At 46.5% G+C, this 21,155-nt stretch overlaps 1 protein-coding gene across 1 annotated transcript; it reads right to left on the bottom strand.

Moving 5' to 3' along the window:
* Window positions 1-4,510: 4,510 nt before the first annotated feature.
* LOC149343532 (uncharacterized) lies at window positions 4,511-13,998 on the bottom strand. The gene is made up of 3 exons (XM_089546995.1): window positions 10,018-13,998; window positions 6,817-6,963; window positions 4,511-5,095 (listed from the first exon to the last, which is right to left on the bottom strand). Exons 1-3 carry the CDS (start codon window positions 13,996-13,998, stop codon window positions 4,511-4,513), a joined length of 4,713 nt encoding a protein of 1,570 aa, XP_089403121.1.
* Between the last annotated feature and the right edge of the window lie 7,157 nt (window positions 13,999-21,155).

Genomic DNA, 21,155 nt, shown 5'->3' on the forward strand with positions numbered 1-21,155 from the left:
ATTTTATTCGAAATCAGAAGGAAGAAATGGGCTTCAGCAGGGCATGTAATGCGAAGGCAAGATAACATCTGGTCCTTAATGGCAACCGATTCGATTCGAAGAGAAGGCGTGCGTAGCTGGTGGCGGCAGAAAGTTAACTGAACGGATGAGATTAGGAAGTTTGCGGGGTTACGGTGGCCACAACCGTCAAGGGACAGGGTTCATTGCAGAGACATGGGAGAGGCCTTTGCCCTGCAGTGGGGGTAGTCAGGCTGCTGATGATGATATTGAATTTGGTGCCACAATGAAACAAAACAGACCAGTACACTGCTTGAGATGGCATTGTCTACAACACTACTTAGTTATGCCGAAAATTTGCGAAAGCAGGAAACGGAATACAGGTGCCTTGTGACGAGAGACCTAACCCGTCGCCTTTTAGCAGCTTTGACAAAAACAACGCTATTTCACTGCAAAAGAATGATGAATTCCATCCTAGGCACAAAAATGTATAGGTTAGCTGCCTCGGAAAACCTCTTATACGAGCGCGGCTCACAAATCATGCAGTTTACAGCAAGAAGATCGCATTCCAGTTTATAGTATATTTCGTCATCGACGGTAGGTGTAAGCACGAATTTAACTAAAGAAAACGCGTAGCCTGCCTAGGGTGGCACCTAATGGGTGGTACCCACACACCGCTATAGGAGCAGGGCCTTTGGATGGTTTTCGGGCGCCTGTCTCCAAAACCAGAAACTGATGGGCGAGTTGGTGTTGCATTGCAGTAGAAGTTTGAAGTTTATTTTACCACAAAGCAAAAATGGTACATGAGATGTGGTAGGGAAGGTGGGAAAAAAGCTACACATTAGTAGCTTGACTAGCCCCACCTCCCAATAACTGACAGCGGACGCTCTGACAAAGGTGAGTAGCACAGATTTGCACAACAAATATCACGGCTGTGAAGCTAGTTTGCAAATAATAGACATCAAATGCAAACAACTCTACTACATAAGTAATTGGAATAAACAGAGAAGTATTGGCAAGCATTATACAAAAAGTGAATACAAGTCAAGTTTAGAAAGTGCGCGCAATTTCTCTATTGTGAGGTGGTATTTATTTAAAATCTGTGGAATGCTGGACTGAACCATCTGAAATCCATAATTTGTGCGAGATCTTGGAACATGCCACAGTTCTGTGTGCCTCATTAAGTGTAAAGTTGTTACTTTTCAAATTTCTTACTGTTGTGAGAGTATATGTTCCTTTACGTATTTCAGATTTAAGTGCTGACAGTAGATTAAAGTCATACAGTTTCTGTAATTTCACGATTTTGAGTTTGGTGAATAATGGAAATGTGTGGGCATCATAAGGTTGCTTTGAAATCACTCGTGGAGAATTTTTTTATTATTATTAGGTTATACATTGCCTTCATGGTGCCATTTCCCCAGACTAAATGGCAGTAGCGAAAATGTTATTGAAATAGGGCTACATATATTAGGCGGTTTTTGTGGATCGGGAGAAAAAACATACACTTCCTTCGCATAACTAAAGCGTTCGATTTTTTAGTGCGCAAGTGGTCAGTCTGATGGTCCCAAACCATAAATTCATTAAATATTACAACCAGTGATTTAGCATCTGGCGAGATTTCACTAACAGAGTCATTTAAGTGTAGCATCTCATCAAAGGCACATGGGACAGATTTTGGACGGAATAAGACATCTTTTGTTTTAGAACAATTTATTAGTAATGAATTACCGAGAAACCATGCAATAACTTAACTCAGAATGAGATTGCTACGCTTTATTAGGTCATTAGCATCTGTTCCTATTAAAAAGATACTTGTGTCATCTGCATACATAATATAATTAGCGGAGTTTTCAATGTTTACGAGTTCGTTTATCTATATCATGAACAAGAGTGGCCCCAGGATACTGCCTTGGGGAACGCCACGTTTAATATCGCGGGCAGTTGATAATTCTCGGTCAACGCAAACGAATCGATACATTCCTGATAAATAGCTCCGTAACAAATCAGCTGTTCCACCTCAGATTCCATTGCAAAATAGCTTTTCTAACATAGTAGTGCGATTTATTCCGTCGAAGGCTTTCGAGAAATTGATAACAATGCCTAGTGTTAGCAGTTAATTCTCAATATTGCGTAGTATTAATTCCGTTTGGTGTAACAAAGGCTATCTCCGTTGATAATCCAGTCTGAAGCCATACCGAGCTGAAGTAATAAGGGAACGCCTATCAAGGAAAGTGCGGAGCCTAGAGTGAATGATTTTTTCCAGCGGTTTCGAAAACAACGGCAAAATAGATATAGGCCTACAGTTAAATAAATTATTTTTCGCACCGCAATTTTGAACAAGACTATTACTTTTGCTATCTTCATTTTTCTGAGGAAATATTCCGGTATTTAGAACTAGATTGTAAATATGCGCCATGCATGGAGTGGTAATGTCTAGCACTACAATGGTTGGCTGCAGTTTAATACCATCAATATCTTCACATTTAGTTTTCTTAAGTGCAATAAATACGTTAAAGACCTCGTTGGTGTCTCTCGGAGTTAAAAGTGATGATGATTGAGAAGGAAGTCTCAAATAATTATGTATAACAGGACTGTGGGAACTCTGCAGAAGAGATGTGAAATATTCATTCAAAAATTTGCTAACCGCTCTCCCTTTAGTTTTGTGTTATTTATAGCTAACTCTTTCAAATCACAACACTGGTTACGAGAAAAGATAACCCAAGAAAGCTGCTGCCATAGATGTTTAATGTCCTTGATACCATCAAACATGTTAGAAAAGTAGTTTCTTTTTGTATTCCGAAGTATTTTGTGGAGATGATGTCTGTATTTTTAAATGCCTGTAATGTATCCACATCGCGGTTTTTCGGAAATGCGTTGTACAGTTTAATCTTTTCATTTATCATTTTCAACAAGTAAATTTACAATACAGGCCAAGGCCTGTCTTATCACTAAGGAATTTGATAGTACGGCACTTCTTAGGGAAACAACAAACCAGTAACACAGACAGGACCAGCTGCCTGCCGATGGTACAAAAGTATGGTCTACTGCAGACATAAATTCAATTGCACGCTATTCGTGCTACAACTTCTTTGGCACAGGCTTCAACTCAAGACCATTAGACCGACTGTCAGTCGACAACAGACTGCCTGCGAAACGCCAGGTGAAATGATGTGATGAAATACTGTGCTGTGTAAGCCGACTTCCCAAAAGCATTTTTAGAAAGATGGTATTTCGTATAACTACGACGCGCACACAAGGAAGACTGCAAAAGTACTTTATTATGAACATAAACGGCAGAGGCAGGCGACAACTCAGGGCGGTCCCTGCGACATACTGTCTCACCAAATATACTGCAATTATGCCGTCCTAAGTTCCATAACTATTTTGATCACTAGAGATTAATCGCTACCTATATGTGCAAGATTTTCGACGGTGGTGCGAACTTCACAAATCCACAGCGCTCGATTCATGCCATATTCTTGTTCGATACGATAACTCTAACGCAAGCGTTCATAAATAGCGCTTAAAGCAGATAGTTACAGCCTAATTTGCATGCAAAGAAAGCATTGTTCATTCACACCTATATGGCTTTGTAGAGTAGCAGTACGTAAACATAGACCCTCTGCAGTAACCATTCATCCGTTCAGAGCACGGAGGATCACACTTCCCGTCTAGGCCAATAGGAAAGCTCATGAAGCATCTTTGCATCCAAAGCACCCCAAAAGAGTCGCAGTCATTTGTTTTTGGCATGCCATCTCTAATACGTCGTCGAAGCAAAGCCTGCAGCCGGCCAGACGAGATGTCATGGGAGCGCTAGGTAATGATGGTGAAAAGCCCAGGACGTTTATACACCCAATAAAAGGCAACTACATCTTACCAGGATTGGTATGCCGTACAGTTTTAGAGGAGAAGCACTGATGCTAAGCGTGAGCCACCTATAGTGCGCATAAAAGTTCCGAAGTACATTATAAGGTAGCTTCTCCAATTCTCACTGCTGCCAGCTCACGGTCGTTTCGTTATCAACACCGGGCAAGGTGCCATTGCCACGCAAAAGACGTCTGTATTTTGTATATGTCGTCTGTTCAGTCCCGCCTATTATTTGGTTCCCGTTTTTCGATAGCAATACTAATTTGTTCCCACGGTGGAGGCTCCTTATAACAAGTCTTTATTCATAAATGACATTTTACAATATTACTACTTGCTGGAACTAGTTGAAGACTACGAAATCGGCTCAGAATGTGTGTGATGCCCTCCCTCTGGAAGTGGTACTTAGCAAAAAATACGATGTTCGGCTTGGATACTAAAACAACTCTTTGGAAACGTTGAGAGGATCAATTTACGGTATTGTGCTTTTCAAATAAAATGAGTCGTAGGCCTAAGGCAAGTTAAAATAGACAGTCGTATATTTATTTTCTCCAGCACACACTCATTTATACAGCCCCAAAAGTTTTCCTGGCTAGACCACAATATTTCGATACCTCTACATGTGGTCTTCCATTTAGCAGTTATTCCACTATCGCCGGCGGAAACCATGATGACCGGCGGCCCATCCGGTGGCTCCGCCATATGCCGCTGGGCCATACCGCCCCGCTGTATATCCAGCTCCACTGTAGCCGTAAGGAGAGTACGCTGCGTACCCGTGGCCACCAAGAGCGCCGCCTCCTGGAGCGTAGCCATACCCAGCGTACGGAACGCGGCCGTAGCCAGCTGCAGCGCCACCGTAGGGCCCATATCCGTATCCAGCGTATCCGCTGTATGCATTGTTGTAGCCGGTGGCCACACCCCTGGCGCCGTAGGCAGTAGGAGCAAATCCGCTCCTTGAAGCTCCTGCACCACCGGGAACTGGTGGAACGACCGGCGCGGCGTTGAAGACCACGTCGGCGCTGGCACCCGGTGCAGTTCCTGGCTCGTTGGTGTCCACCGTGGCCCGGAAGCCATTGGTGTCAGCGATGTAGTTCACCCGGCGGTAGAGGCCGTACGCGTCCCTGTAGCCGTACGATCCGGTCTTCGTGTTGCTCGAGTCTCCCTGCTCACTGTGGAACTGCCTGTTGCTGTACTCGTCCACATTGTCATAGCCGAAGCTGTACGGCTGAGGTGGCTGGAAAGAAAAGGTAAAAAGGATTATTTAGTGCCCCGGGTTTAGGTAATATTGAGTTTTAAAGAACAAAGGCAAGGTTACTATAACTGTGAATGTAGAGCTTTCACTTATTCATTTTCCCATTTTGCACTACACTTTCTGGAATTGCGTATGAAGTAAGGACATATAGCCCTTCCTTTTCAGTAGTTCATTGAAGCGATCCGTCTTATTAAAACAATTTTTCTCGTAAGGAAGACCAGATAATTGATTTAATTCTAAGCAAAATTAGTTAAATTACCAGAAATGAAATTGTCCACGTTGGGCATCGTCTTCCACAACCTGAAGATAAAAATTTGATTATGCAAGAAGGTGTGCGCAGGGAAATATCATTTTTTATCCTACACTCTATCATACCAAATATAAAGATTTGCTTAAGGTAAGCAGTAAATGAAAATAGATTCACCGAACACAGATATACCTAAATGAAAATAAAATAACTAAAAAAATTATAATATCTTTATTCTTCTGTGGCATTTTGGCGGTATATAGTTTACACGGACTCCTGACCGCGTAATTTGAGTGTTTATGTGATTTTGTTGCGACATTCGGACATTATTTATGCAAACCCCGTGTTCTAACGAAGGCGAAGTTCAATGCGCACGCATTTTTTAGACGTAAATCAATTTAGTTCTCAGAATTTGAGTAGTGCTGAAAGCGTAATGCCTGCGCATCCTCTTTAATTAGTGTAAGACAACTCGACTTCAATATCTTGTGGTTCCTTACGTTCTGAACTGTACGTTCTCCAACTTCCACCAATGCGTTAGTTTTCCGGCAAGCAGCGTAACAATCTTAGCGCTCAAGTATGATGTGACTTATACCTGCAGATTACCTTTTTAGTATTAGATTTGCGGCCGACATTGTCTCGGGAGGTAAATCAGGCGATGCATGAATAAGGACCTAAACAATCCAAGCTACACAGTGAATCTTAATAATACTGATCGAAAACTAATGCCTTCTTGCGCAGCCTTAATGGGGAGCAACAGTTTACTATAGAGAGCGGAAAATTGTAAGGGGCAATAGAGTAAAACCGGTTAAGGCAGGCATTCACCGCACATACGGACCACGACAGTGAAACAACTAGGAGAATAGCAATGGGATGGATTGCATTTAGCAAGTGTTCTCAAGTCATTAATAGCAGCACCCTAGTATCCCTATAAAATAAAGTACACAACAGCTTCGTCTTAGCGATACTACAGTATTGGACAGAAACACTTCTAATATAGCAGGTAGGCATACAACAGCTACATCTTAAAGGTACCACCCATGGGGCACAAACGGGGAGGCTGAAGAAAATATTCGAACTTTATGTGCGGCAATGAAGGAAGATATCACTCGCTGCGCAAATGACAAGCCTGAAGTGAAGCGACAGGAAGAGAGACGACTGGTGAGCGAACAAACGCAAGTTAGTGTTTATCGCTAACGAAGTCAAGAAAAATGTCATGGGCCTGGCATGCAGTCCGAAGGCAAGGTAGCCGATGCTCTTCAACGGCAACGGATTGCGTTCCTAGAGAACGCAAGTACCACACAAACAGGAGTCAGGTGGGCGGATGAGATTAGAAAGTGAGAGGGAATAAGGGGGCCGCAGCTGACACAGGACAGGGTTAATTATGAGGATATCGAAGAGGCCTATGTCCTGCTGTTGATGTCGTTAAGCTCATGGTGATGATGTTGATGATACCTACAGAGGCATAGTCCGCGTATCCCCGGTAAGCATTGGCCGCCACCGGAGCAGCATAGCCATCGAAGCCAGGACCAGGGTACCCGGCTGCTCCGTGGTGGTGGTGCAGCCCGTAAGCTTTCCACGCCAGGAAAACCAGCAGCAGTTGCGCCTGCAGAAAATCGCGCACTTAAGCATTGAGAAACTCAACGCCCATTAATTTCACTTTGTATTAACTGAAAACCTCAGTTGCTGCAGAAAACTGAAAACTTGGTTAAAAGGGCTGATTGCAAATTATATCAGTTGAAGTTGGCATTTAACATACGCTTGCTGCTTTCCGTTAGAGTTTAGGCAGCTTCGATACCATTTCTTTATGCGGTAAATTTTTCTATCTGCGCAGTGTGCGCATCGTGCTGCATGTGACAGCCTTTCAATACCAGCCACTGATATCGTAATGACCAGCCAAAGCTTTAACAGGATGGTATCCACTCACAGCTACATTTGTTGGCATTTAGTGCTGGACTGATGTAATGTTACTAATGTTCTTAAATTGCTTTAGTATCATATTTGTTGGTCTTATGCATTCTATGTACGAAGTTTCTCTTTTTGTATGGGTAATTATGAATTCCATATTGCGTGCCTAGGTCTACACAACGGGAACCGAAAGTAACCTATAGCTGTCAAAGATCGCATGATCTCCAAAACAAAACGTTCTGAGTGTCTAAACATTGAAAAAAAATGCATAGAGGCATTACCAATATATATCAGTCAGATTTCTGCGGTTGAAGGAAAACTAAGCAACCAATTAATATGCATTACTGAAGCTTCGAACTTTTCAAAATGCGTTACGGAAAGATTACATTCAGGAAAAAATCTTTGTTAGCCATCCCCTGTCTCCAAATTTAACACTTAGGTTAAAGCCTATCAGAGTTATGAATTGCATTTTAATCTTTTACACGTTATCTTTCCTTTGTTGAGAATCCTATGATGCAAAGGCAGATTGAGCTGACCAGATACGCTATTTCTAACGTTGTCTTTGTACTCGTTGATGAAATCTAAAGTATAACACATTGCGGTTCTCTCGTCGAAGATAACCTGGCGATTACTGCGAATAAACGGCGTGTTAAGTGAATACTCTAAAAACCTTTCTAAATAGTCGTTTCTAAAAAGCAAGAAATTGTTTTCAGGAACACACTTTAAGTCGCAGCCCACGTCAGTCACTTTAAAAATTCTCCTAATTTCGCAGTTAAATAACTAAAGTTCAATAACCAATTTTTAAGTTGAACAGCTTAGTGGTCCTTCTCGAATCGGTAGTCAGTTATGCCATATCATCACGTAGTGGCGACGGCAGTCCGGAGAGGAGGAAGACAGCTAAAATGGCTCCTGAACAGAACTCTTTATTTGGGCTGGCTTGCGCCCACATTGGACTGAATCACTCGGCGGTGGCGTACTCGGCGGCCGTCGAACAGAATGCCGGCTGCTCTCGGCTATGCTCAGGTTAAAGCTGATAGCGAACTTTCGAGATAAAGCGTTAAGATTTGCTACAAAAACTTGGAACAACGTAGAATCGGCTCCGCCTGGATGCGATCAGTCGAGATAAATCTGGTCGCTTGATGCATCACAAACAAAGAGATAAAGCGGCGCACCGGCAGCTTTGAAGAACAAACAAAAACAAGAAATATTCGCGGCGGTATCAATTTTTGATACGGGGAAAAACTCATTCCACAAATCTCTGCAGCCCAAAGAAAGTTGGAGCCCATTTTTCCCCACATATGCAGAACTAAGCGCATAATACCCTTCAGACTCAACGTCCAGTAATCATGTATTACAGTACCCATGGCACCCATTTCAAACAACCTACGGCAGTGTACCAAGTCATCCGTGCATCATTTCGTGCGCCGCTTCATGCAAGGAATGAGGTATTCATCGTCATCTGCGTTGCAGATTTTTGCCTTCAGCCAGATCTGCGGCGCAGAAATAAATACATAGCATCATGATATTGACTAGGCAGTCCTAATGGGGCGCCGTGGCCATCCCAAGACGTGGGCCGCGGCTGCTGCGTTAGCACCGAGCATACAACCCCCTTCTTGCGCTCTTTAGGTTTCGTGCGGAAGGGAGCTCCAGATTTCCTTTAGGTGCAAAGCTTCGGGGAACGGCTTTTCCTTCGCTTCAGGAAATTTTATGGCAGCTTCTTGACTATGGCTTCGAACTTGCCATTTTCATTATGAACCATCTGCGGCAATGATAAAGATATAATTAATGTGCAATTAATGGGCTCCATAATTCAGTGATTCTTTTCAGGAGTCCACTTCTGCCGCGACTGATAGTCTGGTCGTAAAATTCAGGGGGCACTTTGGCACACTAAACTGCTTCAAGGCGGAAGCCTTTCATGGAGCACTGTTAGTGATTGACTGAGAGACTGTTTGTTATTGAGTAGTGTTTTATTTGGCTGTATACTTTAACTGCGCATTAAAACTACACACGTTCAGAGGCGCGTTTCACTTCTCCCCTAGTGCGTCTCTTTATCTGCTTCTTCAACTTCGGCTGTGTCCACGACTTCCTCAAAGTTTACTTTAGGGGAGATTTCCGCAGATGGCTCATGCCCGGTGAATTCTTTATGTTTGATCGGGTCTACGTCGACTACTACCGCCTTGTGGTCACTGAAGTGGAGTGATACGTAGTCTAGATCTTTGACGCTGGGGTGGGTTCTGAAGACCAAATCCAAGCAGCTTCCGTACTTGGTGGTAGCTTTGTCCCGTGGAGTAGACAAGTGCAGACCCAGAGATTTCTGCATTCCATCTAGGAAGTCTTGATGCGTTCTGGCATCCTGGTTGAAGTCTCCTACCACTATCATTGGGCCAAACTTGAACCAGCTTGGTAGCACTCGTCCCATGAATTCATGGCCAGCCCGTTGGGATATGTGAGGTGACAAGTAGACGCACACCACGTTAAGTCCACTTTCCAGCTTGACACCGCACACTTCTCCCACATCAAAGTGCAAGTCGTGAAACTGTAGCGGTGTTAGGTTGACGTTTGGGTGCGCGTAAATGGCAACTCCCGCTGCTTGGTTGGAAGCACGACTTGCTCCTGTAACGTAGTGAAAGCCTTTGATCTCAACTGGTGCCACCAAGGGATTCATCCATGTTTCAGTTAGACAGAGAACCTTGCACCGAGCCAAGACATGGTCATGTGCGACGTCTTGACCGTGCAGCGACAGTGAACGTACATTCACACAAGCTAGTGGAAGCTGTGATGCTTCTATGATCGCATTGCACCGCTGGGTGATTGTAGTCAAGCAATGCTCGTTTAGACGCCTGAACTCGTCCATGAGGCTGCGGTTTGGGTTGCTAGTCAAGCCGTGGCGGAACTTGGCCGTTGACCCTGGGCGTGGTTCATCGGATGTGGTTAAGTAGAGCCCCTCCAAGCTGGTAACCCTACTGAGGGCGACGTACACTACAGCTTGTGGATGTCTCCGGCTGTAGTCGTAGACGACCGACTGGAAGGTGCCCCCTTGGGACTTATGTATGGTGATCGCTGAAGCGGCAGTTATGGGAAACTGATCGCGCTTGAGTTGGATATGTCCTATGGCTGTACCCTTCAGGTGACAGGAGAACTTGACCCTCTCTATGGGAACCCATGTTGCGCCAATCGCCTTGTCGTGGATCCTGTGATGCCGACATTTGGTACGAGCCATGGAGCCAGTCTTTGGATTGGCGAACTGCATCCACAGACGCACGGGGACATCATTGATGTCGCGTTGAATGTAGCGCAGAGTCGCCATATCGCCGTTCACCAGACCATCTATGACATTAATGTTTCGTGTGATCATGTACGGGAAGCCCACACAGAGCGTTATGAATGGGAGTAAGCACCCCGTGTGTTCCTTCTTGAGGGACTGAACTTTCTCCCTGGCCCTCTGCTTCTCTTCCTGCGATCGACTCCCCACAATGACATCAATGGCAGCGAAGGGTGTCTTCTCTAGCGAACTGGTTTCAAACACCGATGCATTGTAGGCGTCTGTGTCGGCGTTGGAGTAGTACAAGCGTATGGGACCAGGACCCAAAGCCTTGGCGATGTCGACCGAGACGAACCTGCTCTCGATGAGAGCTCTCTCTTGATAAGTGAGTTCCATGCCATCACCAATCTTGGTGAGCAGTGACGAGAAGGTGACGTCGCTCTGTCGAACTACTTTGGTCAGGGCGTAGAAGGACAGCTGCTGCCAAGGCACAGGCTGTGTACTGAAGAACGAATTCGAGAGCCTCGACCGCGAGTACACGACTGGTGCCTGAACCGGCGGCAGCTGTCTCAGGTCGCCACAGAGGATGATGTCGTACCCTCCGAATGGTTGGTCAAGGCGCATGGAGATGTGGCGCAGACGCTGATCAATCATCACGAGACAGTCGCTCGACATCATACTTACTTCATCGATTATGATGCACTTGATGTTCTCGAACGCCATTCGAAATGTGTTGAGATCGCTGTGGCTGAGTCCTTGGTTCGGATTCTTGGACTGAACCACTAGCTTGAATGCGCTATGTATGGTGATTCCGCCCAGTGCATCTGCTGCCTTGCCAGTTGTGGCGCACGCAATGTAGGCGTTGGATACCCTGTCATCTCCCCTGGCTGCGTAGTAACGGTTGTAAACGTCCATCACCAACTTTAGCACGAATGTCTTGCCGCAACCTGCAGGTCCTGTGAAGAAGATTTGCACGGGTTCCGACTCGGGCGTAGTGAGCCTGTGGATGATTTCTCTAATGATTTCGTACTGTCCCTCGTTAGTGAGACGCATGTTGTCGAGAAACTCTTCCGTCGGTAGGATGTCCTCTCGCCTCTGGACAGCGGGGCATCGTGGGTGCATGACTTTGTCTTGTATGGATTCAACTTCTGTTTTCAGTCGTATGTCGGAGTCGTCTGCCAAGTCAGCCATTCGGATCGTCTCCGATGCTTTCTTGGCTTCCCGCTGCATCTCTGTTTTCTCGGCGGCTTGGTGCGCTTCCACTTGCGCCCGCATCTCTCGTTCGTCGGTAATGATGCGGTCGCACATGGTGACTAGTTCTTCGATGCTTACATTATGAGTGTACTTGCTCTTCACTAGCATGATTTGCTGGTAGTTACTGTCAAAGATTTCATTGAAGCGGTTGCAGTCTAGGATGTCAAGTTCCCGCTTGAATGGATGGAAGAGCAGCACATGCTCACGTTTAAAGTTAAGGACGTCTGATTCGGGGTACGAGTGCCACTTTAGTATGGCAGGTTGCTGGCGTTTCGCGTTTGTTGCCGGCCTGTAGGTCGTCATGTAGTCGGCGTAGCAGAGGTCTTGCAGCTCTTCCGGCCGATCTTCGTAGCGTTCGATGGCCGACGTCTTCCACACGTTAGTGCTGGCTGAATCGATGCCCTCCTTGTCCATCTGTTCGTTCGTCTTGCGTACGCGGGTGCGGGCTTCGGGCCACTGCGTGTTAACAGCCAGCACGTCCCGTGACTTTGTCGACATGCCTAGTTGTAGAAGGAACCAGGCAGCCTCTTGGGCAGACATCTCTACAGCATTAAGCATCTTGAGGTTAAGCTCGCGTATGGCTGTACTGTACGTCATTTCGGCGTCTTTTGACTCTTCCACAATCTTCTGTAGTTCACGGTGGAGGTTGGACATGCCCCTGCTGGCTTTGTTCACGTACTCGACGACGTATGCTGCGCAGCCGAACACGTCCAACACCACCTGAATGTCCATGTTCGAGTCGAGCACCGACGCAATCCAAGGGTTGAAGTAGTTCACCTTTGTTTGCGCTGGTGTGCGCTTCAGCATTAGAGATGGCCTCGAGATGCCTGCACGAACGATCGACAAGTACTCATCGAAGCCCGAGATGTTGTTCTGACACCATAATTCATGTATGCTGCCGTACACTGTGTCTTCCAGAACGTCGTGGATGGCTGAGTATCGAGCCTTGAGGTCTTGTTGACGCTTCCTGTCTTCGTCCGTCAAAGGAGGTGGTAAGGGGGTGACGATGCGTGTTTCTGGCATGGGCCAGAAGGGTGCGTTGAAGCGACATTTGATGCGGCCGTTCTTGAAGCATGTATGGGTGTGTTGGTGCGTCTGGCTGCGAGGGCGAGGCACGTAGTCTATGTTAACCGATATAAGCTGCTCGGCTAGGCTCACCGTCTCGGGCATGTTGTCGTCGAGTGGCTCGTCCGGTGCGTCGTTCAGCCACAGCAAGATGTGAGCGTGGGCACTGCCTCTGTGCTGGAACTCTATTCTCTTGAAGTAGTCCACCACATAATGACGGCCAAACGGTGAGGTGTTCTTGTTGCACAGTATGGACATGATGACGCGAACTTTATGATCAAAGTACAATGCACACACGATGGGGTCGTCGCTCACCATTTGTGTGCGTTCTGTCACAGTCAAAGTTTGAATGTCCGGCACAACTGTCTCTGGGTTCACTCGGAGGCGCTGTAGAAGCTTTATTAGCCCACTCCAGTGAACTTCGGAGGCAGACAGCGTGAGGAAGGCTGTGGGCTTACCTAACTGGCGAATCATGGCAAAGACGTCTTGTTTCTTCTGATGCCAGTAGGTTACTGTGTTGGGGATGCCTCCCATATAGGCCATGTCGTGGTTGATGGCCTTTTCAAGAAAATCTTTGTCTTGTAGGTCGGCTCGGGACACTTTCGATGTGAGCTTGTTATTGCGGAACATTGTCGCCATCGACGACGAGACTCGAAGGCGCATTACCTTCATGGCCATGTAAAGCACGTGCCGAGCAACGGCTCCACGCCTGTCTCGACGACGACATTCGCTCATAGCCATTGTCATGGGCGATGGTCTAGCGTCTTGCGAGATCTTTCGTGCTTGACCGAGGTAGATCTGAGGAAACGCTAGCTCTTCTGCATGCTCATCAAAGACGATGTTAAGTGGTTTGTGACCTTCGCCCGGTGCCATGGCTAGAGAGGAACTGTCGTCGATTATCATTGTCTCTTGGCCCAGAGTCATTGCCGCCGCCACTTGAAGTGGATCATTGGGGTCTTGTAAGTCTGCCGTCATCTCTTCGACCGACTCATCTGTTACTGGCACCGCATTGGCGCATATCTCATCGATGAGCTGCATGTCGACCGAGATGTTGTAGAATCGGTACAGCTCCGTACCCATGAGGTAGTTCAGCCACAGAACCAGGTCCGACTTCTTCACCATGCCTTGCACATACGACGTCTTGTACACCATGCGCCGCTTAATGTTAACATGTAAGGCGATGTCATTAGCTAGGCGATTTGGAAGCATAGCGACCGTGCTGCCTACATTGATGGGAACGTTAACGATGGGACCGCTGATCTGTAGCTGTCCCGACGTATGGTACAGCAAGCGTCGGATTTGCATGAATGGGATGCGAGGAGAGGTGAGACGTTCACTCACTGCGTTAAGTGGTGGTAGGTACGAAGGCCTCGGTGGGTACACGTAGCCGTTGCTAGTTGAGAAGTTGGGTATCTTGCCGGCGCGAAGTGAACGCAAGCAGGTCCGACACACTGTAAATGTTTCAACTAGGCGGTTCGGGAAGTGCTCATGGAGTAGTTCACAGCTGTCTTGGGGCACTTTACTGAGGTCTCTGTCGAACCACAAACGGTCACATACACTGCACACTGCACCGAACTCGTTCTGCACGAACTGCTTGTCGAAGTGGTTCGTGGCCGACTGAAACTTCTTGAGAGTAGTTTGCGAATTCACCGCCGCGAAGACCGCAGTAGGAGCGCTTGTGCTTGGCTGCGCCCACGCATGGAGCCGCTGCTGGCTCCGCCTCAAACGCTGTGCTTCTCTAGCCTTTCGGCGGCGAGTCTCGGTGCTCTGTGGTGGTGGTCGACGGCTACCGCTGGCACACGACCCACCTTCAGCATTAAGTCGCTGCTGATTCCGCTTCAGACGTAGTGCCTCCCGGGCCTTTCTGCGCCGAGTCTCGGAGCTGTGTGGAGACGGACGAGGCTGCATTGGTTGGCGTACACGATCGGCCTCCCTAGACCGCCGCTTGCGCTCCGCGGCTTTAGCGCGCTTCGTGTTGGGAGACAGTGCAGCTCGAGGCATCCTCACAGGTGGCCGCTGCGATGCGAACTGAAGACGTCAGGGGTGGCCACAGCTTTTAAGACAAAAGCCTTTAATGCCTCATCGACAGAAGGTTGTGAGCAGAAGCCGCGACAGCGTTTTGCAACGCTGGCAGGGAGACCACAGAACGCCATCGCCCGTTCGGCTATACACCTTGCTGCGTTGGCAAATTTGTTTTTGAGGAAAGGAAATGAATCTGTCTCGCATATCTCGGTGGACACCTGAACCTCACCGGAAGAAGGGATGGACATGAGAGTGAACGAAGACACCGTAACAGTACACGCGCCTTTGAAAATGGTTTTTTTTGAGGAAAGGAAATGTATCTGTCTCTCATATCTCGGTGTACACCTAAACCTCGCCGTAATGGAAAGGGAGGAAGATGGGAGTGAATGAAGTCACCGTAGTCACTAGACGCGCCTTTGTTCATTCCAGACCATCGAGCTGGCATGGCGAAGTGGTAGCGTGCTCGTCTCGCACTCCGGAGACCGGGGTTCGATTCCCAAGCTGGGAAAATTTCCTACTCTCTTTTATTTGTTTATCTGGTCTGACTAGAAAGACTAATTGGTTAAGTAAAGTCCCACTAACTTGGTGCATCACTATACGATCCCTTTAATTGGTTGCATGGTTAGTAACCGAAGTGCCATTGGCCCCGTTTGAAATTCGCGCACTGTGACGTCACGACCATTTCGACCAACTGAAAAGCGTGACATTTTCTGTCGACAACTCCTGCTTACAACGATGAGGCATTAAAGGCTTCCGCCTTAAAACCATTTCCTTTCAACTTCGTATTGGTTTTTGCGGTAATTAGGGAGGAATGTTCCCTGAAACGTCCAGCACAATTCTCACTCAAGCAACTGCCTGCAATCCCGACTCAAAAGCGCCTAAAAAGCAGTAGATAGACGCGAATGTGAAAGATAGATTTCCTCAGTTGCCATATAAATCTCTGAACACAAATTCAAGGGCATGAAAGAATGCAATAGAACGTTCGTTCCTCATTGGAGCTCGTCCGCAGACTGACCACATCATACATGTTGCCTTTCATTTAGCAGCTCGTGTCTTCTTTTCACTCCAGTCGTTTACCTGTGCAGTGGTACAAACTACCCCAGTTTCCTATCATCAGCAGGACCCAAGGTTCCTTAGAAAAGTCGCTTATCAGTGTAATGGAAGCTGGGTATTGTAGTGTAATATCCTTGCGTTATATATGCTTCTTTTCTGAGAAGGGACTTCTGGAGTTGTAGTGTCTCACCTTCGGAAACATTCCGGCTCTGTTCTGTCTCCACAGGTGGTGCCCGGCGGAGTAGCAAATGCAGCGTATATGAGGCTGAGGCGGCGACAAGTGTCTTCTGGTGCCATCTTCACTCCGTCAGCAAGCTTTTATACTTGCTAGTGAAGAAATGCGACGCGTGTCGCTAACGAAAAACACGCAAAAAAGACGAAAATGCGCTTTCACTCTTTCCCAACCCCTCTCTTAGTTTTCATATTTCGAAACTTTCTTCTTCTTTCGCAGTATTGCGTGGACGGCGATGGACAGGGTAACAGTGCATTCACTTGAAGCACAACCCCTTGAGTACACCTGGGACGCGTGAGCTAACTAAACATGCGTGAAAAAATTTCATGCTTTCCCTGCATTCGCCAAGCGCCCTCAGAAACGCAGAGCGCTTTATACTTTCTGGGTTCAAGAGTATTTTTTGTTGTAGTTATTGTTCTTGCGGTAGAGAGAGAGAAAGAACCTTTTTAATTGGCAAACAGAATTTAGCCAGCGCTTACATCTGTTGACAATGTGTAGTGTCAATGCCCAGTGCCCAATTGAACGGAAGAGCAATTATTAGAATCGAATTTGCAAACTTCTCTAGCGCTGTATGATGTTTGTTTTCCATATTGTTGTACCCTAATTAGCGCAAGATTAATGAATAAACAATAAATATCTAAGCACGGTTTGCTCGGTTCCGCATAAGTGATAAGGACACAAACCCATTTATCTCTGTATCTCTTCATAAAACAAAATACATACAATGCGATACTTATTACTTCAATGCATGTCTCTTGCACAACGTTCCAAAGCTATCATAAATTTTTTTAATATCGTGCAAGGTCTAAATTCTCTTGTTGCGGAAGTGTGGAGTTGCTCCTGTAGCATTCGATAATGTCTATCTCTTATGCCACTCGCATGACACCTCGCTATTCGTAGCTCCAATTCGAAGTGATTTGAGATCATGTTTCAAGAATTAACTAGCTGGACGTTTAGCGAAAGGGAATGCAGATTATCGTCGTTATCCTCTGGCGTATAAACGCCTGCTTATGGATCATAAATGCTCAAACCTCTCGAATCTGAAATACAACTCTTCAGCCAATGCGACAACTAGTAAAATCGGCATTTTATTTCTCCTGAGCCTAGTGCTTCAACTCTTAACGTGAACTGCTTTACTACAGTTGCAGCCACTCACCAAACAATAGAAGCCAGTGAAGGTGCCCAGACAGTAATCATGCGCATACAATAAACACTGTTTGAAGTAAAAGGAGGAAATATCTGCTTGTTCACAGTACGTTCAAGTGCAAATAATAGAGTTTTCATATGCCTCATGAAATAGTGACTGCCACCTTAGTTTGTAATTAAAAGTTCTCTGTTCATGCTTACTTTCAAACATAGTTCTAAAAAAGAAAAACAAAGTGCCCTGAAATACTGGAGCAACATCAAAGAGTGTTGTTTATTACAAAAAACTGGGAGAAGCTGAGTGCCTGGCACAAGGATTATATTCCACGTCGCGTGTACCTGTAGGCAAAGCCACAACCGCGCATAGCAGTTAACATCTGTTCCTCCTGCTCCTTGTCATGGCAGGACGCTCTGCTAGCTGTTGACACAGCCGACCAGCTCAAGCACGTGGATCGGTACAAACGAGAAAAAGAGGCCATGCGGCTGCTGGACCATTTGGGGATCTCTCGGGCTACTTCAAGAGCTTAAACAGTCGGCTATTCAGTAAAGATTCTTCCTCCTCTTCCTCCTGCCGTTGCTATAAAATGCTTGATGAAGTTCAAGTGAGGTTGATATACCGTACCGGAAATCGAACATCGAAGCGACATGGTCGTTCCAATCAGATAGTCATCCGAAAGAACGCTACAAACAGCACCTGCGTGTTTACCAAGAGAAAACAGCGGTTAAGGCTTGCTACACTGGCAGAGTTGTCTTCTTGCAGCCGTTACCGCCAACCATGCGTGACAAGCCTTTTACAAAAACTTATCTTAGGGGTCTGTTAAGCTCCGCCATAAGCGACTGACACGGTAGCGTGGTTGGTAAATTCCCATATATGCAAAAGATCATTTTCTACTTTACAATCGTAGATCCCTGGGAGTCCTCATACCGCTCCTGGCGCAGCAGTGCAGTGGTTAAGCGGTGGCCCGCCACACTGCGATGGCAGGTCCTCCCTGTGGTGGGCCTTCTGCTGCTCATGTTGCTCTTCCCTCGCGACCAATCATTAACGTAACTGCCACCTGTCATGGTGCGCAGTTTGCTCATGTTGCAATGCACATGTTGTTATGATGCCGCAGGGCCACGAAGCATAGGTGGCCCACCTGCCTCCAAGGTTGCTCTCTGAGGACCTCAAGCCAGAGCAATGTCGCCCGTGCTTTTTAGCTAACAATGCCGGCGGCGACAACGCCGACACAAGATATGGTGCGCAATGGGACCTTTAACGCGGACGCGATAATTAAATCGTCGAAGATTGAAAATTGGAGGCAGAGCTTCGGGCAGTCCACACCCTTGACAGGTGCCTAGTTCTGCCACGTTACATGGAGCTCTATACAGAAACAACACAAACGATGGACGAATTTTAGGCCAGATGCGAATTACGTGCGCTAGAATTTCGGTGCTCATTCTCTCAAAGGCCGTCCCCTGCCTTGCATTCATAGGCCACTGGGAGTCCTGATACAACTCCTGGTACAATTGCGCAGCGGCTAAGCGACGCGATGCGCTACTGCCTTGAGATGGAAGCTGCTGCCTCTAGTTGGACTTGCGAGACCCAGGTTCTTCTCCCCGAGCAACCTCTAGCAATAAATCATTCATTGAACCATTTGCTCCCAATCCGGTGGGCAGGTTGTGATGACACCACAAGTTCACGGTACCAAGGTGGCCCGCTTGTCACGCTTTCAGGTGTCACTCAGCTACCCAGCTCCTCAAAGTCGCAGAGAGGCCGAACAAACACCGGTTAAATTGGCCAGTGGGGGCTCTAGAGCTGGCTCACTATGATTCCCACAGAAGCAACCTAGGTGGCTGGTGTTGCAGCAGGATCACGTGATCTTCTGACACCTCACCTGCCCTCTGACACAACGTGCACCCAAAGGGATCGAACAGACAATAGCTAAGGGCGTGAGTGAAAGTTGTAGTGCTTGAGTACCAAAATAATTATTTCTTATGGCACTCGGCTCTGCTAAAAAAATTGACACGCCGCAGCATTTACACTTCTTGCTCGCGGATACGGTCAATTTCACTAGCAAGCGGTTCATAGCGCGGCAGAAAATTTCAGTAAGGCATGTTGACGGGCTAGTTGGTTTTGCATCTTGAAACTTCGAAAAACCACCTAGGCGCAAATAATTTTACAAGGAGAAAAAGAGATGAGGAGACGAGGCGCCTGTCCATTGTCTCCTCGTCTCTTTTTGTCCTTGTGAAATTATTTGTGCCTAGGTGGTTTTTCCAAGTTTCAAGAGAATATTTCAGGTTATTAACCTCACATCCATAACCAGTGGAGCGTAGGTCGCCCCAAATTCGGAACTACAGGGTCATTGGCAGCCCGGTTTTCTGCTTACAGACTGACTAGTCAGCCGGGCAGTATGCGCATATGAAAAGCGCGGGAATGAGATGACCTTCGAATTCCGATGTCACGCAGCTGCTACGTTCCGTTGCTACAGCGAAGAACAACCGTGAAGAGAGGAATGGGGTGCAACGCGGACACAGAATAGCAAAATGGGGTGCGGGTTCTGCATGAGTTGTGCTTTTTGCATTTTTGCAAACATGAAAACCTGGTGCGTTTTGGAATTGCGGCAGTATTAGAAGCGGGGGCTTGTTAGAATATGGTAATTAGGGTATTCATAACCAGGCAACATGTGTCTTTTTTAAGTTTTATTGCGTACAGTGAATACTGTAGTAGGTGACATGCGCAGCTATATGGCGCGGATGTTCCCGGGAAATTATAACTAGGCAATTTTAAGAATTATCATATAACCTTAAGCGTGAGCTTCTAATCGTTGTCCCGCACGTTAAGCGCTTTCAGCGTCTCGAGAAGAGCACAAAGCTATCCATCTATATATTACCATTACTACAAAATTCTCCCTGTTGCTCCTACGAACTTCTGTATAGGGAAAGCCTTGAGCCTTCTGTGTTGAACGAGGCTGATGCTGTGGATCGGCTAATGACTAAGGGCGATGATCGAGTACTTGTCCTCAATGAACAGTACCGGCGCATGCATTCCTAGAATAGCGGCTGCTTACAGCACTATCACCAACAACCAACTTCGTTCGAATGCAACTCCCACTCTCCTCTAAATTTGCGTGTATGTATTTCTTTCTTTTTCATGCTTCGCGTATAGTGAGTTGCATATAACCATTAATACTAAAGCGTATAGAACTTGTATAGACCAGAGCTCACTTAAGGGCCAAACTTTGGCGACTAAGGAAAATACGTAAAAGAAAGCTAATTCATGACAGTCGACATGAGAAACTGAGGCAATTCATGAGAAGGCGTTCGAGGCTCCAGTAGATCGATGCCTACTTTAGTTGACTGCGCGTCTCTCTTCTTCCCCGTGCGATGGTTCAATGGCCCTTGTTTCTCACAATCGACCCTAATTCGCTTCAATATGGATTCCTATACATGTTTGGTGTTCTCTTTGCGGCGACGACAGCCACATATATTATAACACAGCTGGAGGTGTACAAAATACCTTTATCATGCGGGGGTCATTACATAAGCCAAACGGGACGCTGTCCTAGTGAACGATTAATGAAACACGCACTTAACGTCAATAACAACAAACGGAATCTACTCCTCAGCCACATTCTTTCATGCGAATCAAAAAGGTGCCAACCATTTCCTTAGAAAACTGTTGTGACAAGTAAAATCAAAGACGTGATCACTCGATTAATAAAGGTTTCTGTGTGACAGGAGTACAAGGCACACTGCTTTCCTACTTACCCCGCTGATCACGTTAAAATGTACCACTGAGCTAAAAAAAAATGGCCCGCTACTGTACGGGCCGTGTCTGTAACCTGTTTGTCTCAGTCGTCTGTGTTATTCTGTTATTCTC

Source organism: Amblyomma mixtum, chromosome 5 (assembly GCF_055824585.1).
Source record: "Amblyomma mixtum isolate Tamu chromosome 5, ASM5582458v1, whole genome shotgun sequence".
Lineage (NCBI taxonomy): Eukaryota > Metazoa > Arthropoda > Arachnida > Ixodida > Ixodidae > Amblyomma > Amblyomma mixtum.